Below are 17,290 nucleotides of genomic sequence, written 5' to 3' on the forward strand. Positions count from 1 at the left end.
TCTGATATCCAAACTAATGCAGGTTTTTAACCCAATGGGATGATGCTTTACAATCTCACTATGACCATGACTGTTCTTTCTTTTTTTTTTTCTTTTAAGTTTCATTTTGCTGTTGGGTAGATAAGAGAAAAAATGGAAATATCTACAAATCAGAGCAAGACAGACCTGACAGAGGTGTCAAGAATAACATGTTTAGTAAAGACACTTAGAAAAGCCCATATTGTGCTTTTTATACTGGTCTTGTTTCAGAAATCTAAAGATCAAACAGCTACTTGCAGTTCTGAGCTCATAAAACATCATCACATTTTGGGAGAACAGACTATCCATAAGCATACTATGTCTTGTTTCTTGGTCTTAGAAACTGAGAGTGTCTTATGTTTATAATGTGTTTTTAAATTTATGTGTGTCTTTAAGTCTATATATGTCTTAAACTTTATATGGGACAGCTTTAGATATAAATCCAGGAAAGCATTTAATTTTAATTCTCCAGAAAATAAGACAGAAGCTGTCATTAGCAACTGCCGATAGAAAAAACTGCTACAACTAGTTGTGTCACTGCCTTTAATTTTATTTTGTAATAAGATATATAATGAATTCTATGGAAAGCAGAGGGATTTTCCCCTCCATGATATAGAAATCATAAATAAGTCAAATCAGTAAATTATATAGAAATATATTTTTAAAAAAGTGCTTTCATGAACTTCAGTGGTTGGTGATTTAGATAACAAAAAACAGTCTGAAAAATCTTGTTTCATAGAAGAGCTTGATATGATGAAGATATATTATACCAAAATCATAAATAATATCAATAGGATTACACTACATTTTTCAGTATGTCCCTTCATAAATATATCAGAGCCATCACATTGATACACTTAGAAATGCTTTCCCTCTGCAATCCTTGTTGTTAGAAGCAAAACTGAACTGAAACCTTTGTTGATGTCTGATAGGCTTTGCATATATATGTGTAGATATTTTAATGAGAAATAAAAATGGAAATATAACATGCACATCATAAAAACAGCATTATTTTTTTTCTCCTATATTTGTGGTATAAGCAGTTGAGAGGGATGTGTGTTTACACATTCAGACCTAATCACGGCAGAATTTTAAATTTACTTTTCCTGTGCTAACATTGTAACTATCTTTTGAAGAAAAATTCTCTTGAGAATGGTAGAACAACATAGAGCTAAGGCAGACTACAGTGTGTATCTTTCAAAGTCCTGAGGGTAGAAGTGGGTGGACTGTAGTAATGCACTCCTACACAACCACAAGTACACCTGCTCTGCAAATTCTTTCTGACAGCACCACCGCTCTGAATAAGGAGTGTGGACCTGAAGATTCAATCTCAGTTGCAACACCAATGCCAGCAATAGCTCCAGGCAACTCAGATAAACAGCTTTCCTCTGTTCTCAAGCTGTAAGATCAGAGTAATACATACATACTGAAGGAATATTAATCTGATTAGTTTCAGTAGCTTTATCTGAAGATTTAGGGACTCAATCCACATATATACTTAGTTTATGTTATAAGAATGTAGATGGAAATCATCTTTCAGCAAATCCAAATCCAGATCCACTGCCCAGAGCTTCAGCTCTGGATCCCTTTACTTTCAGGCACTGCTGTGGAATGGGGAGCACAGTGGACCTCCCCTTCCTCTTCAGTGCTGCTTTCTGTCTCTGAACTGACACTTATCTTCAATCTTAGCTTTCCTCCCATCTTCCCCTCCAAGAGCAATGATTATCCAGGAGTTGAGTTGGCTAAGACAAACAGACAACTTATCTGGGCTTCCATGAATTGGAGTGGCTTACCAAAAAGACTATTCTCTCTTTTTAAATCCTAAATAGGAATGCTGACAGAAAAGTAGCAGTTTAATGACCTATTTCAAGGCCATGCAGTAGAAAAAGCACTTCATTACCTATGCACCTAAGCATGCAAGGTGTCCTGAATGGCTTCAGTGGAAGCCTTTTATGTAGTTAAAACTCTACATGTGAATGAGCCATGATCTTACAAGCTTATTTGCAATTATGGGGTTTTTTTCAAGCTGGAAGATAGTATCATGCCGTCAACCACGGCCAAGCTTTTATAATAAAGGAATGGCAACTTTTTCTGCTAACATAAGTATTTGAAACACAACTGGAGTTTGATGTATTCACCCCAACAGAGAATCTGCCACATAGTGTCAGTCATTGATTATAGAGCATAACGACAATGCTGTGTCCTCACAGTTAGTCATTTCTGTAATTAACAATTAGCTTGTCAATGTAAAGACTGCTCTTAGCTTCTCCTACGTTTGATAGCTAAAAAATCCTGGTCATTAGCAGCACTGAACATCTGAGTTCTTTGGGAAGCTGCCCAGGCTGATGTAGATTACTCATCTGTGATACTTAACTGCAGTCATGATGTACAGTGAATTTTTTGCTGAATACTGCATGTGTGAATGGTTCGAAAAATAGAAACAGAGCTCACTGGCATAACTGTTTTAATCAGTGAAGTTACTCAAGATCATCTTTTTCCCTTTCTTTGAAAATTAAGGCTTGAACGAAAGACAAATGAATAAATGAAGAAAATTTCCAACTATATTATCTTGACTCTATCCCTTTTTTATTATTTTCATTTTGGTATAATACATATCATTTTAATATGGAAGAAAAACATTTCTTTTGCAGAAAAATTCCATTGGGATACTGTCCTATATGTGTATTTTAGTGCAGAAAGACTGATACATATGCATTTTGTTTCTATAGATCTTTGGGACTAAATTTTGTGAAGAGTCTGTGGAATTCATGCATGGGAATGAGTACAAAATCCTGTTTTATCTCTGAATGAAAGTCTTAGCTTTCAGAAGAGTGTGCTGGACATTGGAGTTGTGCTGGCTTTTCACACAGTGAGGAAATTTTATTCTTCTCTCTGTCTTAATCAGAAAACAGAAACTATTCTTCCTAATGTTATCGAGAATCTGCCTTACTGAATTTAGTAGGTCTGGGACTGTAATACAGTTTTCCATGTTAATTTCTCCTACTAAAAGCTGCTCTAAACAAGTTTGCATCTCCCATGTTTCCAATGAACTGCTGTAGATCGCCGAAGTTATATTCTGATAATGTCCCTTCACTATATACACATGGTTTCACTAAGCATTCCTCTCCTCTGAGATGGAAGTGTCTCTATTGAATTTCCAATCCAGGCTTCTAAATGAATCGTTTAGTTTTATGTCAAAACCATCAAGAGCATTTTATAGGGTAAAACAATTCCTAGGAGTCAAACAAAACTTGTCATTTATCACAAGGGATGCCAACAGTTTTACCACATGATTATATCTATTTCAGAAAGGCAAAGTAGATAGAAGAGTAATTGATGTCTGCCTCTCAGAGTAGACTCGTAAAGCTAGTCAAAATAGTCATTAAAGAAGTGACAGCATTAAGAAAATCAATATCAAATCATTGAACAGCATCCTAGAGAAATCTTTCCATACTTTCAGCAGATATTATGAACAAAGCAAAATAAGAAAGCCAATAGTCTTTGTTTTTATCTACTTGAATGTTTGGCTGTTTTCAGCAAAATGTGTTAATGAACATTGAAAAGGTGCACATTAACATATTTGATAGAAGGTAAAATGCAATGAGGGGATTTAATCAAAGCAATGAAGGAGTCTAATTAATGCAATCAGCATTAGGTCGTGCAAATATTTTCATTGAATGCCATCTTGTAAAGCTAGTGACTTGCAGGATTTTGCTACTTAATGCTATGCTGATGGCTCTGCAAACCAGGATCAACAGACATGGCTGAGTACAAATCTACATTCAGAGCTATCTTCTCAGAATCCTTTAAACACAGAAAACAATTGGAGTTTTCCAAAAATAATGAAAATGAAGTCTGTTGATAATTATGTTACATCATTATTTGGTTTTCTCCCTGTTACATTTAAATTAATTTTAGTTTTATTTTAAAGTGTTCTCAAAATATTACAGATGCATACTCTAAAGCAATAACTTATCTGTTTGTTTTATAGCTCTGTATGTTAAAGATTTTCAGTTATAGCAGAGCCTTTCCCACGCTATTTAAGAAAGCTGTCTGGCCTAGCAATAATTTTTCTTTTATCTCTAGAAAACTTTAAATAATAGGGTGGGGGTTTTACACAGAACTATTTAGGAGCAGAAGATTTGTGTTTCTACATTCCTTAGGCACCACTTTCTGAAATTATGGCAGGAATTACAATTGAATCTAAGTGAATATTAAACAAAACGCATAAGTCAGGCTACATATCTGCTCTTTTCTCGTAATGCAAGGCTTGCAAGACAGTATCTATTCCATTTTATAAAAAAAATAGTTCTTTGGTTTACTCAAGTCTTTTTATGGGTATCAAGTTCATTTTTAATTACCAGGATCTCAGTCTTACAGGAAGCCAAGCACCTTTATTGTCTCTAGCTTCCGCAAATTCAGAAAGACCTGGATGGTCTGTAGGAATCACTGGAAAACAGAGTTGTGAAACTACATTGCCATTGTTTCAAAAGTGCCATAGATATGAGCACCTAATAAGTATGATGAGTTTATCACATTACGGTGAGAAAGCCACCAAAAATATCTCTTTAGTCAGGTGTATGTATAGTTGAAAAAACAACTGATCTTTTTTGTTCATATTTTGAAAAAGAAGATTTAAAAACTCAGAATCTTTTTAAATTAACTAAGAAGATATCTTTTATTTTTCTTAGCAAACATTGAAAAAAGAAAAGACTTCTAGCCTTCTAGACTAAAAAATAAAAATGTTGGAGTAAAATTTTAATTTTCTTTTCTTTAGCTTGATTTTGCTAATCTTAAATTTTGGACATTTTTAAAATAAAAATCTCATGTTTAAACGACATTTTAATTTTAGCAGTTTGTTTTGTTTTGTTTTGTTTTTGTTGTTTGTTTTGTTTGGGTTTGTTTGATTTTTTTTGTGTTCTTTGCATTCCGTCAAAATACAAATTTCAGTCAGGTGAAATCCCATCACTTCCTAGTACTAATTTAACCTCAAAATACCTGAGTCTTATAGCTATATTTTCTAGTCATTTGACTCAAGTTTTTCATTCACTCTGGTTACTGATGTGACTGCAATTCACAGAGATTTATCGAAGCTAAACAAGACTGTTGGCTGAAGCAACAGATAATTCAGCATGTGGTGTAAAACACAGTCAGATATGGAGCACTTGGCAAGGAGCCCCACAGCTGAGCTCTAGCCATTTCTTTGACTCTTCAGTGCTAATAAAACCTGAGAAAGCAGGTTTCCACACACCTATATTTGCTGCCATCACAGTCACTGCACATCATGGTGGGGTCCCTACATAGGTATGTTTAGATAGGTGAGTTTAATAATTTATATCTCTCTTTATATTCTTATTTTATGTTAATTTTTTGTTATATTATTTTATTGTTATTCAGATAGTATGTTTTTAGTAACTTAAAAACTTAGTAAATGTCCCCACGTCCTGAGCATCCCTATTCTGCATCACATCCCACTCCTTCACAAGATGGCTTCAATGACTAGCCCCACTCACCATTGTAGTTTCTGCTATTGAACCAAAGCTGTTGATAAATATGTTGCAGGTAACATTTACAGGAGGACCTGCAAGTTGAACAATAAATAGAAAAATTGACAGGTTGTGTTCATGACATATATTAAGTACTGTTTTTCTCTTGCCAATGACATCGTAGCACTTACCATTGTGGTTTCTGTGACTGATCCAAAACTGTTGATAAAAATATTGCAAGTAACGTTTACTGGAGGACCTGTGGAATGCAATAAAAATGTTGCAATATACATTGAAACAATAGTACAGATCCCTCAGCCTCCGTACAATCTGGTACAGATGTGGCTGAAAACAAGTAGAGAGTGAGTTTTCCCAAACAGATCAAGTAAATTTTGATCAAAAGAAAAACACTATTATCAACACTAATTTACTTAACCTAGTTACATTGAAAGCTGCTATATAAATACACAGAACTAAATCCTTGCATTTAGAGAGCATAAGAGAGTTGTGTGAGCTATTTTCTTATCCACAGTACAAGCACAAAACATACTTTAGCACTGCAACCACTTCCCTCTCCCTTCTCCCTTCCTCCAGGACTTAAAATTGAAAGATTGTCTCTCCACATCTACTCCACTCTGTAGGCAAAGGCTTGCCACTGAAATTCCCAGCAAGCACTTTTCACATTGACTCTACTCTACTGAAAATTGACTTAGACAAGCAGCTCTCTGAGCTAATCAGGAGATGTCTGGCTTACCATGAACAGATATTTTAGCAATATCTGTTCTGGATTGACACAGCTTTCACTAAGCAGCTATTTGTCTTCTCTTCCCTCCCACCTCCTTTGCTGGTATTCAGCAGTCACTGATGTGAAGCAGAATGAATGGGGACTTAATATTTAATTAGTTGTCTATTAGCCTCCTTGATATTTTAGGCGTGACGAAATAAACAGGGGTTCTTAAGTGAATAAACAAGGATAAAAGATAAATGCCTGAATTTCAGTGACACAAAAGTTGGTACAAGCATTGCCTATCAATTACTTTCTTCATTCCTTTCCCATTATTCTTTTTAATCACATAATTTTCCTTATAAATAAAAAAGTCAGTGCAGAGAATATAAATACCAATATTTGGCTTCATAATTAGATCTGAAATTAATTTAGAAAAGATGGAAGCATTATTACTTTCTTTTTTGAAAAGGGGAAAGATAAAGTATTGAGCACAGTGAAACCTAGTACATTGTCAGCTTCTTGAGTGCTAGACCACCCACCTACAAGGAAACAAGCATGTTGGTTTTGGGAATCAGAATCACAAGAGTAATGCATTTGGAGGCTGTTAAATTCCAATGAAGTGTGCTGTTCAACTCAGGTTTTTATAAGAATTGGTTTTAAGACACTTCCTTTTTATGTTGCAAATGAATTTTCACTTTCAACACCAAGCCAAAACAAGCCAAAGAGTCTGCTATTCTCCCTCTATGTTATCATTTCTGTTCCTTTTAATTGGTGGAATTTCTACTGGCTGGGCACCTTGACCAACATGCTTCTCTACATCCAGACAAACTGAACCACAGAATCATTGAAATTGGAAGGAACCTCTGGAGATCACCTAGTTCCCCTAGTCCATTCAGTCCCAGAGTAGGCTCAGCTAGAGCAGGTTGCTCAGCACTGTGCCACATCAGATTTTGAAGATATCCAGAGATGGTTACTCCACAGCTTCTCTAGGCAACCTGTGCCAGTTCTCAGTAACCCTCACATTAGAAGTTTTCTCTTATGTTTACGTGGAATTTCTTGTGTTTCCGTTTGTGCCCACTGCCTCTTTTTCTGTAACTAGGCACCACTGAGAAGAATCTGGCTCCATGTTCTTTACTTAAACCTCATCATTATTCATGCACATGGATGAGATCCACTAGAACCTTCTTTTCTCCAAGTTGAGTGGCCTCAGCAATCTCAACAACTTCTTGTATCACAGGTCCTTCAGTCTTCTGATTACCTTCATGATATTTTGCTGGGCTCATATCAGTTAGTTCATGTCTGTCACACTGGGGAGCCCAGAGCTGGACTCAGCATGCTAGGTGTCCCCCCAGTTTTAAGCAGAATGAAGGATCCCCTCCTTCAACATGCTGGCAACGCTTTGCCTAATGCAACCCAAGAGGTTATTGGCTGCCTTTGCAGCAAGGGCACATCACTGGCTCATGATCAGCTTGGTGTCCACCAGGACCCCCATGGCATTTTCTGCAAAGCTGCATTCCAGCTGGTCATCTCCCAGGTGCAAGACTGCATTTCCCTTTGATGAACATGATGAGGTCCTGCTGGCCCATTTCTGAAGCCTATCCAGGTGCCTCTGAATCACAACATAACCCTCTAGGGCATTAACAATTCCTTCCAGTCTTAGATCTCCTGCAAATTTATTGAGTGTGCACAATATCCCATCATCCAGGTAATACATGAAGATGTTAAACAGTATTGACCCAGTATCAATGCTCATAGTACACTAGTAGGGACTGACCTACAGCTGCACTTTGTGCTGTTGATCACAACTCTTTAATTGTCAGTTTTCCACATAATTGTAGCCAGTCTCTTCTTATAGTCTGTTTCAGCCTCGCTAAAGCTGAGATACACAATTCTCTCCCCTTATTCACTGAACCTTTCAAGTCCTCATAGAAGGCTACTAGCATTGTAAGTAATGATTTTCCCTTCATAAATCCATGTTGACTAACATCAGTCATCTTCCTTTCTGGAAATTACTTCAAGAGGATTTGTTCCAAGCTTTGAGGTAAGCATGACCAGCCTGTAGCTCCTGTATTCTCCTCCTTGTCCTTCTTACAGAGGCATGACATTATTTTTCTGTGTAATGAGGAATGTCCTCCAGTTGCCATGAACTTCCAAAGATAATTAAGAATGCAACCACCTAGCTTTCACAGCACTTTCACAGAATATTCTGAGTTAGAAGGGATCCACAAGGGTGATGAAGTCCAACTCTTAAGTGAATGGCCAATACAGGAATCAAACCCATAATCTTGGTGTTATTACCACCATGTTCTACTTGTGGGTGTTTCCTATCTGTTCCTATGGACTTGACTGTGTCCAGATTGTCTAAATGCTGTGTAGCCTAATTCTTCTCCACTGAGTTTTTATTGATTTGGATTTTTTCACAGGTCTCAGTGGCATGGGATTCCAGAAGATCATTCTTAAGAGTAAAGACTGTGGTGAAGGAAGTGCTGAGTTCCTTGGCATTTTCCCATGCACTTTGTAAAGCTTTCTTTAATATCAAGGTGTTGTCTTGCAAAAACCTTCACACATGAGCATGACATTTTCAGTTCCTGAGTGCCAGTAGAACATGCCAGCAGAACATAGTAAGTATGTAGTAAACATGCTAACTCCATGATGAAGGCATGCTTACATATGTAAGGAAACGTGCTACTGCATTACAGACTGCAATCCAGAAGTACACTGAGTAGGTATCTGCTAGAGCACTGTATCTTACAACAAAGCAAATACCTTCCTTCATTTCCCTACTTACCTCCCTACTGTAATTATATAGTGCCTTTTACTTGCCTTCTGCTGGTAAATGTGGAACAGTACAAGAACTCATCAAACTCAGTAGAAAAAAAAAAAGAGTAGGTTTGTGAACACTTGAGGAACTTGACTATAAACAATTCTATGGGACCTGCTTTGATGAGTCCCAGAATCTTGCGGAAATTGACTGATGTAGTTGCCAAATCACTCTCGATGATACTCTTCATGGTAATCAGGCAAATTTCTTGGTGAAGGGCAAAAGGGAACCATTACACCTATTTTTAAAAAGGGGAGAAAAGCAGATCCTTGGTACTATTGACCTCTCAATCTCACCTCTGTGCCTGGGAAGATCATAGAACAGATCCTTCTAGAAGATGTGCTATGGCACATGGAGGACAGGGAGGTGATTCGGGATAGCCAGTATGGCTTCACCAAGGATGAGTCCTGTATGACCAACCTAGTGGCTTTCTATGGTGGAGTGACTCCATGATTGGAAGAGGGAAGGGTTACAGATGTCATCAGTCTGAATTGCTGTAAGGCATCTGACACAGTCCTCCACAACATCCTCCTCTGTAAATTGGAAAAGTATATTGGCTTTCCTCAGCGTGGAGAAGAGAAGGCTCCAGGGAAACATCATTTTGGAAAGCAGCCCAGTAAGAAAGACAGGAACAAGTTTTTTTTTCACCAGGGCATGGTGCAATAGAACAAGGAGTAGCAGTTTTAAACTAAAATACACTCCATCCTGTAAGATTTGTCTAATATAATAGTTCATTTAAAATGAAAGCTGTAAACTTCTGTGAAGTATAGCCAAGGTTTGAGAACACGATCTAAAGTTCATCAAAGCCAATGGAAAAATTTAATTTGACCTTACCGCCTAAAATCTAAAATGAATTGACATTACCGGTAAAAAAATTCAGCAAACCATACTTTATAACTAAATTCTTTTCTATCTCTAGTTTTCCTTTTGTCATCTCCAATGCAAAAAGGTGCCTTTAAGGGCACATTCAAGATTATCAAAGTCGTCTTTGAATTATAAGGACTCAGAAACAAAAACACAAACCAAGACCAAACTAGGCAGCTAATGCTCAAATCAACCAGAAAGTAGATGTCTGGTATTCTGATAAACAGCTAAGATATCACTTCTGTTCCCTGCAGCTCCATCCTCCCTACTTCCCCAGAGGGTCTGCTGCTGCTAGTCAAAAGGACTTTTTGATACACTGCCTTCTTGAAAAACCCTGACACTATAATGTGTCATACACCTCCTGTGACTTCAGGGCACTTAGCACTTAGAGTAACTCAACAGTCATCTGCTCACCTTAACCACAGGAAACCTGAATATACCAAATATTTCCCCAAATTTGCTCTGTCATGTTGCCTCAAAACACCTGTACCAAAGGTGTCTGTGATCTTGTTTCCATCTGGCTAGAGAATGAATCCTTTCTTTATCAGCTGCCAGAGGGGGTGAACCCATCTCAATGTGTGGGACAGTCCCCACATGGAGTGATGAGTGTTTGATCCCCATCCAGCTCTTAACTCCAGCCTTTGTTAAATATTCTCCAGTATTGATAGCACACAGCCACAAATCTGCCTTCATTCGGTATATTCTTGAGAAGACTTGCTTGTACTGTTGCCCTGGACATCATCCTAACTGCAACTAATAATATTTGTGTCCTCAATTTCATCCCAAATCTTGCCTTTTTTTGGTGTAGAGTTTCCAGGTTGTGCCTGGCAGCCTTTTTGCCTTCACAGTAATTTCAACCACATAGATAAATTGCCCTTAGTGGGAATATTATAATCATACAAGAGATTTAAAATGATACTTGTGCACTTGCCAATTTTCTTGGATATGTGTATTTATTAAGGGATTTTCTAAGGCAGACTAAAGTGCAGTACATACTTACAGAGAACTACAGGAAAAGCAGAGATGCAAAAGCAAAAACGAGTGATAATGAGGCAGAACCACCTCACAGAATGACAGTGAAAATACTGGCAAGATACTTACAGATCTGTGAAGAATCCTACACAAAGTTCTACACATACACTTTGGCCCTTGTGCCAAAATGCATAGAGTTTTTTTCTACCATCTTGGATGGTTTATTTTGTTTCCATACACAGGGGAGAAAGGTGAGCCAAACTCCCCTTCTCCCCTTGCAGAGAGAAGGATAAACATCAGGACTGTTTGAAATTACTAAAGTCAATTCTGCGTGGTGTGGAGATAGGCAGGGATCCAGGAACAGGATCAAGGGGTAAAGGGACGAAGCAGTGATCCCACTAGGGACTGAGCATCCTGTCATCTGTGAGGCAGGAATTTCATGTCTGAGCTCAAACAAGGGAGGTGATCAAAATGAGAATGAGGGCAGGACAAAAACCCACATGCTGACCAAAGTACCAGTAACACATATCCTAGTACAGCAGAGAAGGGTGGAGGAACTTGTTGGAAATGAGTTTTTAATTGTCAGTGCTGGAGACAGCTGGAGGTTTAGCAACCATTTTTCCACAAACAAACTAAGCAGCCTCCAATATTCAGCACTGCCCTCATGAGACCTGAAACAGAGCTAACCCCTGTGGAGGGCTCTACTTCTGCAGCTGCAGTACTACAGGTGCCTGAATTACCACTTCAAGAGCTTGGCAATTCACCTCTTCATGGCCTTGCAGGCACATTCCTGTAAGTCAAACAAGGATGAACTGCTGCTGGGACACATCAGCTGACCATGGTCATTAGACAGGAGTAAGTTGTTCATCATCCTGGCTTCCTCCCTGCTCAGAGTGTGGCAGACAGGATAAAGACTGGAGCTCAGCCTGTCCTGTGGCCAGGGACCGTGGATATTGGGCCAGAAAGAGAAAGGTGGCTTTGATGCACTGGAAAAGTTCCTCTGTGTCACAGGGATCCTGCAGCTCCTCCACATGCAGTGTAGCTTGCACACTTGTTTTCAAGGACCTGTATAATGGGTAGCACAAACCCTGATGAGAAAATTCACAAGATTTAATGAGTTTGCTTAAGATTCTAGTAAGAAAGCAGAAGGCAGACCACAGGTAGTCTTTATTGCAAGCACCTCGGTAAGACTTCTTTCTTTCCCTATCATTTTGCCTCTGGGCAAAACCAATGGTTTCCTCTATTTAAGTATCATCATCTCATTAGAGTGTTAACAGCTTAGTCACAGGAGGCAAAATTAATGGCACCAAGACAACGTAGTTACACTAAGGCTTACAAATCATGGTGGCATTTTTTGTTGGGGAATGACGCCTTTCATTTATGAGGTTGTCTTTCTATAGGATTTCTGGCAAGTGCATCACCCTGACCTCCTAAGTATAATCATGTCCAGTAAACAGAGAATTTCTTCTTTTTTAGAAGTGTTCAACACAATCCAAAGTGGATTATTAAACTTATGTCATTTATTATTCATTGATGATGATTGTACCTACTAATAAACAAATAAACAGAACTCCAAATTAAAAAAAAAAAAGTGGAAGTGCAGAGGTCTCAAGGAACGTAGTAGTTGTATGGTATTTTGCACTGATGCAATTTGCTGGTAAAATCAAATAAAGACAAAATTATCGTTCTGCTTCATCAAGCTAAAACAAACATCCTCTGAAAGTTCATCTGTCATATATAATAACTTAGCTTGCTGAGAAAGCCACTTCTCCTGCTAGAAATACGGCAATGGTTTTGGTTGCTTACTGGTGCATCTAAGACTCAGAATCATATTCTATGTAATCAATATACATTAATGATCAACAGAATAAGGCCAAGAGCCCCAAAAGCATTTGGAGAACCAGAGAAAAACCTGAAAAGGTCTTTTGGTGCTGAAATTCTTCTTAGTACTTTCATTCCCATTGATATCACTCAGTCCAAAAATTACCAACTATCAGACATATATATATGAGCAACACCATTTATGACAACAGAATCTTACAGACTGGGGAAGACACAACATGCATCACCTACAGCAGGTGAGAGATAGAGGCAATGCTTAGTAGAATCATCAGGAAAGCATTACAAATTGCAGAAAGTGCAATTTTTTCTAGTTCCCATTGCCTATTTCCATAAGTGCACATGCAGACACACACACAAATATAAATGAACAAAGTAACATAAAGAGAACTCTATTCATATATCAAGATTTAAGCTGCTTCCCTTAGATCCTTGAGAAAGCATCTGAGCAAGAACATGGCCTTATGACATGTCCTGGATAGAAAAATGTCATGTGACATTCCGGAATTGAAACATCTTCCTCAGCAAAATTCCACTGAGGCCTCACAAGACAAATACTCTCATGATTGTCAGGTCCAGACGATTACAGAAAGAGTCATAGACAGAAAATTCTCTGCAATAAGTACAGCTAAAGCCATCTCTCCATATATACATTGACACAGTTTGAACTCAAACAGTGAGTAGTCAATTTCTGAAGTGGTATGTGAGTTTTCAGCTGTAGGACTACTGCTAAATGTAACAGGAGTCATGCCGATAAAATCCTATCAGCATTTCAAGGAAGGAGAATCCCTGCTAAGATGCACTTTTTTGTGCCTTAAAGAGCTTCTGAAAATTGTTGGATTGGCACGCTTCACATTCAGTGAATGCTTTTGTCTGCAGACCCAGTTCTGGAAGAGGAAGGTAAGTCTCACACTACAAAACCTCTTCGGGTCTGCATTTGGCATTACAGGATAGTCCATATGATGTGTTCATTCTTCCCTGACTCTTTCTGCTGAGGCTGATAACAAAAACATATATTGCTGTCAACTCAGGGTTACAGTGGGATATATCCACACAGGTTATCTAATAGACACTGCACAAGAACAATTTTCAGGCACTATTTTATTTCACTTCACAAACTGGGAGTTCAGAAAAGAAAAGCCCTTTAAACAGTTGACATGTTCCTGATTTCCCCAGCTAACCTGAGCTAGTCTACAAAGAATATATTGCCATAGCAGTCACAATAGATTGTATGAATGCTCTAGAGCTGGCTTTCATCTGGGTAGTTTGAGGGATGGTACCAAGGTAGTCATGACAGGCTGGAATTCCCTGGGGGCCATTAACCTCAGATATTATAGTATATGCTGAGCTCTGTATCATCTCAGTGTGGTGCAGAGCACCTCTGAGCAAATTACCTAAAAGGTAACTCAGATATTCCTACACAACCCTCAGCAATATTTGTGACCAAGTGTGGCCAGTCCTAGAGCTAAAGTCTTCCATGTGCAAATGAGACTGTAGAAATAAATCTAAAAAAGTCAGAAATATTACATCTGGAAACTTCCCATTGGAATTATAAGCTTACAGTGCAAAGTTATTTAGTATGTATGTCAACTTTAAAAATATTTAAATCAATGCTTTAATCTTTCATATGTCCATCAAACTCATTCTCTTTCTCTGAGCTTTCCACTAATCTTTCAAATCTTCCTATTCCAAATCATTACAAGCGCCTTACTATAAGGCATCTCTTTCCAAAGTTTCTCTTCTTCCAGTGCAATAGAACAATGGACAACATTTGGGGAACCTGACTTGTTTGCTTTTCTTCTGATATGAAAAGTCCTAGGCACCTATTTCTTTTCTTATCACAAAACATACCTCACTGAAGTGGCTCTCAGCCTCACTGCAAGTAGGTAGCAGAGATGCTTCTCACAGCTGATCCTGAGAAACTGCTCAGTTCCTTTGCATTAATGAAGACAGAGCTCTTCTCTGCTGATCAGCATGTGAATTGCAAAATATGTGCAGGGCCCTGGGACACTCCTAAATGTGATTAAATGAAAGATGGTCTTACATCTATAGTCATGAATTCTGCACTCCAGTGTAGGGTCAGATAAATTCCTTCTGGGTAATTGTGTTATTAATAATATTTTATGAAGCCAGGGTAACCTACTCATCTTAAAGACTGCATGGAACCACAAGATAAAAATATCCACTGAGAAGAGAAGGCAGGAGGGAAGATCTTAATTAAAAAAAAAGTATTAACAATAATTTTAAAATGTTTTGTTAAAATAAAACCAGTCAAGGTTTCTATTTTAAGCAAGAATGAACTGTTTCGTTTTCCTTAGCATACTTCCATCAAAATATATCTTTAAAAAGACGTTACCTTTTTCCTTTCTCTCTAAGTATGTCTTAATTTGTTCCTTCTTTGTGATTCTGATCTTGTGTTGCAAAAAATTAGTGGAAGGTCAGTTATAAGCCTCGATAGGTACAGTCTCAAATACAGGGCTCGGTCAATACTTCTCTCTGTGGCCACAGAGAGGACCCAGAATTGATTTTAACTCCTTTCTTGTTCCTCTGAGCCTCAGACACTCATTTTATTTCACAACTCTGCCAGCTTTTCCTTTACTGTCTCCATAATGTTTCTTGCTTTACTGTCTGAAGAAAGAAAGCATCTTGGGTGACTAACATTACAAAGCAGACATTGATTTATGGCTGCTATGGAATTCTATACCAAATGATACATAGGACACAGATGAACAATGGGATTTGGACAAAAGGAATGACTCAGGGATAGGGAGAAATAACAGCAGAAATGGTCAGGACTTGGTATGGATGTCAATCTGCAACAGATCAGAGATACACTGACCGATATACTCAACACAGCTAGTATTAATCAAATAAAATTTCCCTTTAATTTTCAAAGCTTTCCCCTTTTTTACCTCCTTACAGTTCAACTCATTTCCATACAATCTTTGCAGAAGATTGCTTCGAAATTAATTCCTCTGTCCTGACTGTCCCCTTCAATGTTCTCATCAGCTGATCTATTGCCTGTTTAACTCAGCCTTCTATCCCTCTCCTTTACACATCCTTTTCTTTCGGGAATCTCCTATCTGGTCTCCCACATCCAAAATGCCAGAAAGGATTTGTATTTTTACTGTAAGATATCCTTAAGGTATTTCTTGGATGTCTTTCACAAGCAGGTTTTTCAGTCATCAATTCTTCCTATATATAAAATGACTGGAAGAATGGGACATGAATGAGAACTCTTCACCAGCCTAGAAAATAAGCATCTCCTGGATTGGCAGGCTTACTTTTTGATGCAGGATGTTCACTGCATTTCTGTGAGGAGCATCACATGGCTTTCGCAGAGGCTCAGAGCTCTGCTGGCACAAACCATGTTGCAGTGTCAGGCGTCTGGTCTTTTTCTGGATTCTACCACCAATAGTCACACAAGCACAAGTCTTTTACAAAGTCATCCAAATAAAACTATATCCATATTGAGGAGTTTATTGACCTGAATTGAATCTGTCCCTAATTATTTATAATTTTGCTAATTCAAACATTTATTTTATTAAAACCCCAAGGAGTTAAATCTGGTTTTTACAGATTTTATGTGCTTTGCCTCACACAAAACACACTTCAGAAGTGTGACAAAACCAAAATTGTCAGGGGCATGTAGACAAAAAGTGCATAATTTTTCTCGGGAGTACAGAGCCAAGGAGCTGCAAAATTCTCCCAGATGCTTATTTTAGGGTGCTTCCTATAAACAGACTGGCCAGAGGTCTTTAACACCTCCAACTGCTCCATCTGATGGGATATTACTGGTTGGAAAAGAAGAACTTATGTGAAGAGAACACATCTTCATTTTTAGTTTGACATGGAGAGAGCATGTGCAAGCATTTATGCACAGGCAACAGGTTACATCCATATCGGGAAAAAAAAGGACCTTGTTCATGTGTTCCTGGTTTGGCACCATGCATGTAATTTGCACCTCTTCAATGACTGCTTTAAACTGTGAGAGTTTATAATAGCATTCTGAGCACAACTATTCTGTTATTTAATTTATTATTTAGGACTAATCCTTTTTCAGACTTAGTAAACAGTACAAGAAGAAATAGTAATTCTGGTAAGTTGGTTTCATAGCCTGAAACATAGACATAAAAGCAACACACATTGGGATTAGAGGCAGGCTAACATAATGAGTATTGGTCTGGCAAATTTTAATCCTAGTTTTTCCCTGACCAATTATGCCAGTTTAAGGAAAGCATTTAGCCTCTTCTCAGATATGTCTCCCCAAGTACTAAAGCGAGGGAGATAACCCATAGTTGTGTTCCTGGGTTGGAGGAAGAATTAGTTTGCTCATGCAGTGTGTAACAACTCATTGTTGGTTATCATGCTTTAAGGAAAAGTGACCACAACTCAGCTAGTTGCAGATGTGCCCAGAGATTTCTATGCAGCCCTGGGCTTTGGAGACACAGAAACACACAGGTAGGGGTTATTAGCTTTCAGAGAAGGGCATCATACTGCTACTGTGCTTCCCTCGACACTGTTTTCTATGGCCAAAAAAGTCCACTGTTTGCTATGGCCAAA

General features: G+C 38.1%; 1 protein-coding gene across 3 annotated transcripts in view; it reads right to left on the bottom strand.

Moving 5' to 3' along the window:
* The window catches only part of GLRA2 (glycine receptor alpha 2), a 136,183-nt gene that overhangs the window by 103,523 nt on the left and 15,370 nt on the right, over positions 1–17,290 (bottom strand). Inside the window, exons 1-2 of one of the 3 annotated variants that reach the window (XM_071569617.1) lie at positions 5,696–5,707; positions 5,532–5,599 (exon numbers count right to left, since the gene is read on the bottom strand). In XM_071569617.1, the coding sequence (XP_071425718.1) occupies positions 5,532–5,534 (3 nt within the window). In that variant the 5' untranslated portion in view covers positions 5,535–5,599; positions 5,696–5,707. Of the gene's footprint in view, positions 1–5,531; positions 5,600–5,695; positions 5,764–17,290 lie in introns of those variants that run through there. The other 2 variants (XM_071569625.1, XM_071569608.1) reach the window with 2 other exon arrangements.

This window comes from Pithys albifrons, chromosome 1 (assembly GCF_047495875.1).
Source record: "Pithys albifrons albifrons isolate INPA30051 chromosome 1, PitAlb_v1, whole genome shotgun sequence".
NCBI classification, from domain to species: Eukaryota; Metazoa; Chordata; class Aves; order Passeriformes; family Thamnophilidae; genus Pithys; species Pithys albifrons.